The sequence below is a fragment of the Wyeomyia smithii genome, chromosome 3 (assembly GCF_029784165.1).
Source record: "Wyeomyia smithii strain HCP4-BCI-WySm-NY-G18 chromosome 3, ASM2978416v1, whole genome shotgun sequence".
Lineage (NCBI taxonomy): Eukaryota > Metazoa > Arthropoda > Insecta > Diptera > Culicidae > Wyeomyia > Wyeomyia smithii.
This window is the reverse complement of record NC_073696.1, coordinates 243,842,792-243,854,611: the sequence shown is the minus strand read 5'-3', so window position 1 is coordinate 243,854,611 and position 11,820 is coordinate 243,842,792. Positions and strand designations below refer to the sequence as shown.

The following is an 11,820-nucleotide window of genomic DNA, read 5'->3' as shown; positions in this document are numbered from 1 at the left end:
CCCTCCCATACAAACGAAATACAAATTTCTGCACATCTCACAAACTAACCAAGCAAATGGAACCAAATTTGATATGTGGATGTTTTTAGGAGTAACAGATATGTACATATTGGTTCGACACCCCCCCTCTTCTGGGAGGGAGGGGTTCCATACAAATGAAACACAAATTTCTCCACATCTCGAGAACTAATAGAACCAAATTTGGTTGGTGAATGTTTTTAGGGATAACAAATATATCCATAATAGTTTGACACCCCTCCCTCTTCTACAAGGGAGGGGTCCCATTTTTTTTTGTATGCCTGAAGGGCATTGGGTAGAAAGCGCCACTGCGACAGGAATGTTTGTCTTTTGTGGCTGGTCCCGATTGCTTTACACAGATTACAAGATGCTCGAACTCATTGATGGAGTTGAGCTAGTTGGTTGTAAGCCTGTGCCCCAATCCGGAACTACATGGTTGATGAAACCTGTGACCGTTTTGGGATTGGTGCTCCATACCTGGTATGGAGTTGAGAGGTAACTTCCAAAGAAGTTAAACCTCGATGAAGCAAGAGCCCCGCAAAAGCAAAGCAAATGCGCTGAGCTCTCAGGTTCAGCGTTGCAAAAGCGACAATAGTCGGTTAGGACTTTGCCGATTTTCTTTAAATGATAAAGAGCAGGACAGTGTCCAGTGAGAAGTCCCGTGATGATGCGTAGTTCACTACGAGTTAAACTAAGTAGCCGTTTGGTAACCGTAGGGTTAGGGTAGATAAACTGTTTAGCTTGCCTGCAACCCTGCGCATGTTGCCATTGAGATGCTATCTTTAGCTTTTCCCATGTACTTAGTTCGCCTTTAATGGCGGATGTGGAAGTACCCAAAAACGGTTCCGGTCCAATGAATTGCTGAGCAGATCCTTGTCTTGCGAGGCTGTCGGCATGTTCATTTCCCTCGATTCCGCAGTGACCGGGTACCCAAAGTAGCATAACTTTGTTGAGGCGGGAGAGTTCCCTGAGTGTTGCGATGCACTCCCAGACTAGTCTGGAGACACATGTAGCAGACTTTAATGCCTTTAGTGCCGCCTGACTGTCCGAAAAGATTCCGATTTTCGCATGTCTATATTCGCGATGTAGACATGTTATAGCACAGATATATATTGCGTATACCTCCGCCTGAAAGACGGTTGGAAGACTCGGCCCTCCATTGTTCCACATGGAGCGATCTGTGTCGATCACTATATATGGAACGTCCATGTTTGGCTTCGCTTCCATCCAGTCCGAGACTGTTGTTACTAAAGGTGTCAGCTTAAACTCCTTTAGGATGCTTAGGTGACCCGTTAGGTCACCTTCGAGCATCGTTGTATTTCTTTGCAGCCTTAGTGCGCCAAGCTCTGCTTCCTTCTTCACATGGAGATGTAGAGGAAGTAAGCAAAGCAAGGCCTCCAAGGCTGCTGTCGGTGTTGTGCGCAGGGCACTGGTAACTGAGAGACAGGCCAATCGTTGGAATTTGGTAAGTTTCGCCTGAGCTGTCTTTTCATTTACTTTAGGCCACCATGCGAGGGCTGCGTAGGTTATACGTGGCCGAGCAATGGTGATGTAAGACCAGAGCGCTAATTGTGGTTTTAGCCCCCAGGTCTTGCCAAACAGTGTACTGCAAGTCCAGATAGCTGAAGTTGCCTTCTTGATAGCGTAGTCTAGGTGAGCAGTCCAGTTCAGCTTCTTATCCAGAATGATTCCAAGATATTTGGTCTCATTACTGAAACATAGTCTTACCCCATTCAGTAGCGGAGGAATGATTGTGTGCATTCTTCGCTTGGTAAATGGTATAATGACCGTTTTAGCGGGGTTAATGTTCAGCCCTTCTCCTGAGCACCACTGAGAGGTGGTGTTAAGTGCCGTTTGCATGCGACTAGATAGAGTTGCATCACATTTTCCCCGAACAATAAGGACTATATCATCAGCATATCCAATGACTTCGAGCCCAGCTGTGATAGCTTGGTTAGGAGAACGTCTACCACCAGTGACCATAGCAGAGGAGAGAGAACTCCTCCTTGAGGACACCCTTTCACTGCCCCTACTGTGACAGACGTATCCCCCAATGCAGCTGTGATCTTCCTGCTCGAAAGCATTGCTTGGATCCAGCTCATTGTAGTATCGTCGACTCTTTTATTTTGTAGAGCCGTGTAAATTGATGCAAAGGACGTGTTATCGAAAGCTCCCTCAATATCAAGAAAAGCGCAGACCGCTGTCTCTTTATATTTCAAGGACTTCTCGATCTTCGTCACTAGGCAATGCAAAGCGGTTTCAGTAGATTTACCCTGTTGATAAGCATATTGATGCTTATGTAAGGGTAACTCCTTCAGAAACTCACTGCGGATGTAGTTGTCCGTAATTTTCTCCATCAACTTGAGAAGAGTTGACGTCAGACTTATAGGTCTGAAAGCTTTGGGCAATGTTTTGTCTTTTTTGCCCGGCTTTGGTATAAACACCACCTTAACGTTCCGCCAGTTGACCGGGATATGTCCCATAGTAAAGCTGGCTCGAAAGAGGCTGATGAGTTCGGATATAACGACTCCGTCCGATTTTCGTAGAAAGATTGGTAGAATGCCATCCGGTCCTGGTGACTTCATAGGCTCAAAAGAGCTTAGTGCCCAGTTGATAGAAGTCTCCGTGAAAATTCTACGAGCGAGCGCTGCGGAGTCACGTGACGTTATGCGTCTGGATTCGAGGCTCTGAAACTCTTCGACGTTCGAACCGGAGATTGCTGTCGATCCAGGAAAGTGAATGTTCATAAGAACATCCAGCGTTTCCTTGGTGGTGACAGTCAGACTATCATCTTCCTTTTTCAACTGCCCAAGACCATTCGTGTGTACTTTGGACATCGCTTTTTGCAGTCGCGTTGGCTCAGGTAGAGTCTGAATGTCTTCACAGAATCGAATTCTAGACCTCCTTTTGGCTTTGCGTAGCTCAGCGTTGTATTTTGTAAGGGATGCTCTATAGGCTTCCCAGTTGGACGTGATTTTAGCCCTGTTAAACAAGCGTCTAGCTTCCCGACGAAGGTTGCTGAGAGTTTCATTCCACCAGGGCACATCACGGCAGACTGTTCGATTTGTTAACGGACAGTTTGACATAAAAGCTTCCGTGATCCTGTGCTGTAGGTCACTTGCTGCGATGTCCAGTTCACCTGGAGTTCGAATATTTTGGTGGCAGGATGTTCTCGAATTGACCAAATGTTCCTTAAAAGAGTTCCAGTTGGTTTTCTTAGGATTCCTGAAATGTTCTCTTCTCAGAGGAGTAGCCTCGACGTCAAATCTGATGTGTCTATGGTCTGATAAACTGGGTTCATCAGAGACATGCCAGTTCTTGACTTTCTCCGTTATCGAGGCGCTACATAGAGTGAGATCTAGGACCTCTTGTCTAATAGCATTACTGAAAGTTGGCTCGTTTTCCACATTGCATACATTAACATTGTTAGAAGTGAGGTATTCAAGTAGGTACTCACCTCGAGTGTTGACATCCGAGCTGCCCCAGACTGTGTGATGCGCGTTGGCATCGCAGCCGACGATGAGTGGCTTGTTGATGTTTCGGCAGTATCGCACAAGTGCTGCGACTTCGGATGGCGGTATATCGTCCTCGTCCCCCGGGAAGTAAGCGGAGGCAACAACCACTTCTTGAGTGCCGTTGGTTGTCGGGACTTCCACCGCAATGGCAACCAAATCCCGTTGGATGAACTCTGTAATGGGAACAAATTTAATGTTTCTGTTCAGCAGAATTGCAGTCCTGGGATTTGACTGTTGATTACAATAGACCAGCTTACTGTTTGTGTTGGCTAAGCCAAGGATCCTGGTGTCGTGGACCCACGGTTCCTGGATCAGCGCCACGGATAGCTGATCCTTGGTGAACCTCCGGCAAAGAACACCAGAGGCGCCCTTTGCGTGATGGAGGTTCACCTGAACGCAGCGTATGCTGCTCATTTTGTTGGCAGCGCGTCCTTCGTCGGATCTAGTTGAGATCCGATTGGCGGACGGTTGCCATCAGCGGTGACGCTGGGATGGGTAGTCTGCAGATTCGCAGCAACAGGCTCCCGTTGCAGCAGACAGTAGGCGGCAGAAGTGCTACTCTCACGTTTAGGCGGCGGAATTTGGCTCTGAGGGTCGCGACTGTTCAGATGCTCACGCTTACTCCTCTTTCGAATTTTTGGGCGGAACCTTCTTCGCTATCGCGGGAGTGCGTCGAGCAGGTGGTAGCGGTACACTCCCTGAGGGAGTCTCCGAACGTACCGTTCCTGCCTTCGCACCAGAACCTTTCGCGCCTGTGTTTGAGGACTTTCTGCCAACCTGCCGCATGCGTGCTTTGCCGTACTTGTAGTTCAGCAGGAAGCTCTGTGCCGCTATGAGGTTAGCAGACTGTTGGTCCAGCTCCACCATCAATTCGACAGTCTTTCCAGTAACGTTGCGATGACATACTCGCCATGCACGTGTGGAGAAACCGTCGTTCTGATTTTGGAGAAGACGGAGAATTCTCTCATTTGTGGTGTCCACACTGTCCTGGAAGTACCCTACAAATTTTAGGGCCTTCGGCAGGTCCTTCGTGCGAAAGACACTAAGGTGTGCTCCCTCCCACGGTATGAGAGAAGACGCCGTGGTCTCCAGCCATCTAACTGTGTCGTTGTCGGCACAGTCAAGTTGTAGGGTACCGTTTTTTAGGCGGCAGCTCCTAAACTTGGGCCTGATGGCCGGTGACTCCTGGTCCGCAATGCAGTCCAGAATGGCATCTCGAACAGTTTTTAACTGTTCAGGGGTAAGTAGGGAGGCTGGATAGTCTATCGTTGTGATAGACAGGCTCGTGGCCTCCAGCATCTCCCTATATGTTACCCCTGACGTTTGTCGCGGTGCAGGGAGCTCCGCGCAAGCCAAGTCCCGGGGCTTTTTGCTGCTCGGGCCCTTAGCGCTTGTGTTTGGCGACGCTGTCTCAGTCGACCGCTGTCGCTTGGTTGCGACCTGACCTGAGCGGTCAGCTTGGTCGACTGGTTGACGAACTATGGGGTCCCATACAAATGAAACACGAATTTCGCACAGCTCGAGAACCAATAAACCAAATACAACCAAATTTGGTATGTTAATGTTTTAAGAGGTAACAAATATGTCCATAATGGTTTGACTCCCCTTCCTCTTCTGTGAGAGAGGGGTTCCATACAAATGAAACACAAATTTCTGCTTATCTCGAGAACTAACCAACTAAATGGAACCAAATTTGGCAGGTGAATGTGTTTGGGGTAAAAAATATATCCATAATGGTTTGACACCCTTCCCTCTTCTATAAGGGAGGGGTCCCATACAAATGAAACTCAAATTCCCCATAGCTAGAGAACCAATCAAGCAAATGTAACCAAATTTGGCGAGTGAATGTTTTTAGCTGTAACAAACATGTCCATAATGTTTCGACACCCTTCCTTCTTCTGACATATCTCCAAATACCATTTCGAAATCTAAGATGGCCACTTCCGGTTTCTGAAAAACAGCGGCAAATGACCAAATACCACCCAATATGGGTATTTCCAGAATTGTTATGATGCACTGAAGCCATAAATCGGCCTCAGACAACATTTCGAATTGTAAGATGGCGACTTCCGGTGTCTGGAAAACAGCCGAAAATGACCAAATAACACCCAATATGGGTGTTTCTTCAACCAGAATGACGCACAGGGGCCAGCAATTGTCTTCAAATGCCATTTTGAAATTCAAGATGGCGACTTCCGGTTTCCGAAAAACAGCGGCATATGACCAGATACCACCAAATATGCGTATTTACAGAATTTTTATGATGCACTGAAGCCACAAATCGACCTGTCGACCTCATACAACATTTCGAATTGTAAAATGGCGACTTCCGGTGTCTGGAAAACAGCCGAATATGACAAAATACCACCCAATATGAGTGTTTCTTCAACCAGAATGACGCCCATAACATGATATTCTATATTTAGATAACAGAGAACAGCAAAATGAATCCAAAAATGCCATGATTTGTTATTCAGATGCCCTGAGGGCTGTTATCTTACTTTATTCGGGTCTGCATCGCTAATTGTGTTACATTCGCACACTGTGGGGTCAGGTTTTGCTTCAATGCTCCCCGAAAACTGTAAAAGCTTCTTATTTTTCGCAAATCTGGGTTCAACGTACAATTGATTATATATTTTAAAGAAAGTGTGGACGGAAGCTTCGCAAGCAATAAAAGAAGCTAAGTAGGCATTGCAATTTGCTCTGAAATTAATTTATTTACACCAGTTAAGACGCACTACGAAAAGTGTAAAAATTATGCAAAGTTTTCGATGATTGTTGCTTTCCTTTGAGAAATAAATAGCGATACGAAAAAAGAGGGATAGAGAAGAAGGAAAAGCATGGAGAGAGAGATAAATTATCCAGAAAGTAAAATATCCCATGTCTAAAATATACTTTGGTCAAAACTCTACAGTACAAGCAACCAATAAAAAATCGCACTTAGTGCTAGAGCTCCGGGGCTTTCATTTGAGCATGCGAACATCAAAATCGGAATATGCGTACTGTAAAAAGGTGTAGCGAGCTGAGTCGAATGGTATATACGATTCGGCCCTCCGGATCTTGGATCTATTTTGCGTTTTTGGACCGATTTTATAACCTTTGTTTAGTATAACAAAGGTAATAGTATAACAAAGGTAAAACACCTATTATGTCGAGATATTATGGGAAAAACTCCAGTTACAGCATTCTTCAAATGCTAACAGGTAATGGGAAATAGGTTTTGACGTATCCTTCAGTAGCAATTCACAGTCTTGCATCAATTGGAAAAAAAAATCTTGCTTGTTGAAATTTTCTCTAAATGGGCATAAGAAAAGTTCAAAAAATACTGATAGGTGATGGGAAATAGGTTTTCATGCATCTTTGAGTAACCTCTTGTATCAATTGAAAAAAATATTTTTTTTGCTTCTGGAAATATTTCTAAATGGGCATAAAAAAAGTTTAAAAATACTGATAGGTTATGGAAAATAGGTTTTCGCGCATCTTTGAGTAGCCATTAATATTCTTGCATAAATTGAAAAAAAAAATTTTCACTTCGATATAACGTAACGAAAACAAAAATTAAGTTGTCTCATATCGAAGTATGACTGTATTCCAAAGCCTCAATTTAAAATTAATAATTATCTGGTTTAGGTTCCCTGATATTGTTTTAAAAATTGAATTGTTACGTTTTTGTTTCAATTTTCGACTTTAACAGTTTTGTTATTCACTATATTACTAATGACTAACACTGTGTTAACCTAATTTTTTACTCGAAAGCACTGTTATAAATTTACTGGCATTGCCTTAATTCAAGACATTGCATTGTAAAATTTATTTCGCCCCTGCTTAGTTTGTTCCGCCTTTACGAGGGGTTTAAACCCTGTGTGCGTGGCTATGCAATATATACTAATACAACATAGACTGCTATTACAAGGATCTTTATATTAGTCAAACACCTTATATTTAAACAATAATTATGCTGGGATGTTCAATCGAAAGCATTCACAATACTCTCCAGGAAAGCGGTCAATCCTTCATCTAAAGTTTTCGAGCGGTGACTTTCCAACGCTTCCAGGCAGTAGTTTTTAATAACTTCGCAGACAATCTGTTGAGACAAATCAATCAAAATTATAAATTGTTAATTTTGTTACACAGAAAAGAAGGTTATTAAATACCACAACGTCTTTTTTCAAAATGCCGCGCATTTTATGATTCCGCGACATTTTAGCCAAGCTGCATTTCAGCATCACTGGATTATCTAACCCATAGTCGATCAATGCTCCTAGGAAAGTTAACCGGTAGTAAAGTAAGTTCTTTCTTCTGTTTAAATTGATTTACCGATCAGTTGCATTACGTTCAGAGCGTGCGCATGCAAGGATTTGTTGTCCTTCAGCTCCGTCGCTTCAGTATCCTGCGAGAAATCAAAATACGTCACATACTTGGGATTTTCTTCGAAGAAACTAGAACCGAAAGAAGCGTGCTTTAGTGGCCAGCTAGAAGTATTTGATCACAATCTCTTACCGTATAAATATGTTCCGCCCATGTGTTATCATATCCTTTTTCACAATGCTCCAAGCTGCCACTACGGCCACCTTCTGCGACTTAGTTAATCCGGTGTCGTCCGGCAGCTGCAATGCGGCCAAATCCTGCTCATCGGTGGACATTTTGTTATTTTTTTTTGGTGGCGAAAACACAAAACAATTCACTAAAACACGCCTACTCTAACTGGATCAAAGTAAAATTCGGGGTTTTCACTTCACTGTGGTGAGATTGGTGTGATTGATTTCACTTTCAAAACAAGCCAAACAATGTGTGGTTGACTGATGGGAGGCTTTTTCTTCTGGTTTCTTAAAATTACCAGACGTACCCCAAGCAAGACGTTTCAGCAAGAATTAACGCTTTCGTAGAAGTGCTGCCTCCCTTTATATACATCACCCATATCGATTAGCTAAACAACGGCTCCAAGAAAGAGTAACATCAAAACAAAAACTTTACTTTTATTGCCACCAATTTGCTCCTGATGTTTTAACGGGGTAGCACAGGACAACGCAGGGGATAACGCAGCCAAAGTAATGCTGGGCTCTGTGTGTGTGTATATAATAATTAACAGACCCCCCCTGCCAAGACTCGGAAGGTGCCTCGTTCGATGTCTGACTAGGTCTGAGTGCGTGCGACAGACAACCCGTCCAAACCCGGCTATGTCGTTTACCTTAAACTTGTGGAAAAATGGTAAATGGATTATAATCAGCTACAACATGGAGGGGTATTGACAATACCCCTCGAGTGACAAGATCAAACGCCGAAAGACATTAATTTCGATGAAGTGATGCAGGGTTATAACTAATAAGAAATTACAACCTATTTAACGGTTTCGTTATTATTTCTGTCGAATTGTCAATCATTTTTTTTTATCACCTCTGTTTTGTCGCAACCAGTCGCTTCATCATCAATAGCAACAAAGACATTGTCATTTACAACGGTGCGCAAAAAAAAATCATAAATTGAGTTTAATCAATATTCTATTTCAATTGCTTATTTTGTTACCATCAGTTTAGAGAACGTAAATCTGCATTCAAATGTGAAACTGCTTCTGCTACATTTTTTGCAGTAAATGAAACAGTGTCATCGGTGCGAAGATTCATTATTATCACAAATCCGTAACTTCCGTCGCATGTCGTTTATGTACATAATAAACATAAGAAGCTCTAATATGTTTTTTGGGGAACATCAAGGACCAAGATAATTCCCCCCAGACGTAGACACAGAGCCAGGTCTAGGCTCGTCAAAGCAAAGATTAGCTAACCTGTTGGGACGAGTAAATGCAGTCAACAAGCTAAACCCCAACTTTACGCAATTTTGTTCTAATTTTTCCGGCTCAATTTCTTTATTCCAACCTTCTGATTTTTAGAAAATTTCCGTCTGTAACTGGTTGGTTATCAGCTCAACTATCTCAAATTTTTGACGTAAATTCACGTCTTACGGCAACATATTGAAAAACCGAAAACATCTAGACCAACACAAAAATAGTCCACTCTCAAATGCTCAAAACTCAGTCAGTTTCCAACAGATTTCTTTCATTATTACAGCAATTGAGAAATTAGCTATGCGTTCATCAAAGTGCGTATGATTGAAATTTTGTGCTGCTAATTGATTAACCCTAAATCGAGTGTTGCTAGAAATACATTGGCATAAGACAGGCTGAGGTAACTTTACGTTAACCTTGCGGACATGTCTTATAAACAACTTCTTCCATTTTTTTTCAGGACGTTTTCTGTATTGAGTTTTTTGTTGTATCTTTCGTTTCCTGCTTCGAAATATCATACTCTCTCTCTCAGATTCAGCATTTTATTACATCAACGTCTTCATGAATTTTAAATAATACGTTTTATAGTCATTATCAGCCACACTGCTGTTAATGGAAGCAACAAGTTGTACTTTCGACAGTGGTTGGCGAGCTTTGTGTTAACCGGAACACGAAATTTATTGCATTTTGACACGCAATTTTGACGTCAAATTGCACAAAACTTATCCACAAAGAAGATTACAAGTTTAAGGAAATTTGAAACCACATCGAAAAATAGCATGTGGGTCAGCAGAATATAAAATTCAAATTTACTAATAGCTATCAAACTATGGTAATTCAATATACAAAGAGAAATAATCAAAACCATTTCTGAAAGGTGCTTTGTAGTAGCACCACACATCATTAACTGATGAAAAGGAAGTAATCGTTCGACGAATCACAATTTACACAGCCAAAAGCCCGATTCCCACTTCCGATCGATTTTTAGGCAATCACCGTCTGCTTTATCACAGTGAAATCCCCAGAAGCATCCAAAAAGCACTCAAAGCATATGGAACCGGTACCTAATGATACAACCATATGCGCGCTTCAGCTAATGTTGTCTTTCGGGATTTAAACGAGGCAAATCCTTAATAATTTGACTGTCCTTTCCACACCTGTACGCTACACCGTCCTCAACCGACGATTTCGAACAGGCGAAACCGAACAAGTCAACGTTCGGGTTTAAGTCGAAATTATTGCCTATCCAGTTGACAGAGAGACACAGAGAGAGAGAGAGCTTAACTCTGCCCACCGGGGGAGGGAATTCCTGATCGGTACATATTGGAACTTGGGTGAATAGCTTCCTGCAAGGCCACATCGAAATAGGAGTTAAACAAACACTCGGAAGCAGACGATGATGTGCGTTTTACAAGGCATTTAAGAAGGAGAAATAGCCATAAAATATGTCACAAAAACCAATGGGGAGTCGTAACAGCGGCATTTCGTAATGTATAAGAGTATACTTCCCAAATCGTTACGTAAATTTAAGTAGTACTCTAGTAAGACTGCGAGTTCCATATCGATTATTGCCACTAAAAAAAGAGCCCGAAAAGATAACATAACTGACCAACAATCACTCAACGGTACGGGGAATGTCCTTATCTTGATTACTTCACCAGAAACACGAAACAAAAGTAAAAATTAAACAAAGCCACAAAGTCAAAACCGTCCGAGTAAACTAGAAACGCGACCGAAAGCGCTCATAATTCATAACCGTGCATTGTTTTGAGTCTCACACAGCCGTCAGTTTGCGCTTTCGTTTCCACCCGTCTTGGTCGCATCGCTGGTGCATCCTTAACTCGAGCGGGTTTTTTTTTCTGGCTTGGGTAAACTTCTGACGGCATCTTCGCTGAAATCTTTCCAGTCATAAGCGGGACACATGTTCTGCACCGTTGACATGTTTGTGTGCCTTTTCGGGACCGTCTCCGCTCCAGGGGAAAAAGCACTTTTCGCAGGCTTTTATTTTCGCCAGCTTTAAGAGTTTTCGCGGGTGTGATGCAAAAACAAGCTTGTGGGCTTCTTCTAATCTGTGAATGCTTTCACAACACCGAATCTGAGGTTGCAGAAAGTAGGTACATAATTATGAAAAGTTAAATTTTAATTATTCAATTAATTATAAGGGTTTCTGGACTAAATTGGAACAAATCCCGGTCAACTTTCTGGCGATAATATGTTATGGTTTGAAAGTACTAGTCCTTCTTAGTTTTTGGAGTTTTATATTGCTTTTCAACGAAAGAATATTTAAATGTTTTGCAATCTGTTTTCTATTTAATCACAAGTTAAATCTTTGATGGATTGATGATATCGTTGACGGATCGTTCTTCCTTTTATTCATTAAATCAATGTTTCCTGAAAATTTAAAAACTGAAATCCTGTCATTTTCCTAATCTTCGATATGTGATTTCTAATTGTGATAATGATACATTTAGATTTCAATTCCGCTATCATTTCGCGCATGTTCTG

General features: G+C 42.4%; 1 protein-coding gene across 1 annotated transcript; it reads right to left on the bottom strand.

Moving 5' to 3' along the window:
• Positions 1-7,214: 7,214 nt before the first annotated feature.
• LOC129729955 (globin-1-like) lies at positions 7,215-8,396 on the bottom strand. Its single transcript, XM_055688884.1, has 4 exons — positions 8,034-8,396; positions 7,851-7,972; positions 7,688-7,794; positions 7,215-7,617 (listed from the first exon to the last, which is right to left on the bottom strand). Exons 1-4 carry the CDS (start codon positions 8,174-8,176, stop codon positions 7,501-7,503), a joined length of 489 nt encoding a protein of 162 aa, XP_055544859.1. The 5' UTR covers positions 8,177-8,396; the 3' UTR covers positions 7,215-7,500.
• Between the last annotated feature and the right edge of the window lie 3,424 nt (positions 8,397-11,820).

Coding starts and splice junctions, on each gene's coding strand:
- LOC129729955 (XM_055688884.1), bottom strand. CDS start 8,176: ATGTCCACCGATGAGCAGGATTTGGCCGCATTGCAGCTGCCGGACGAC. Junction 7,973..8,033: donor GGGCGGAACATATTTATACG/GTAAGAGATTGT, acceptor TTTCGGTTCTAG/TTTCTTCGAAGAAAATCCCA. Junction 7,795..7,850: donor GAACGTAATGCAACTGATCG/GTAAATCAATTT, acceptor TAACTTTCCTAG/GAGCATTGATCGACTATGGG.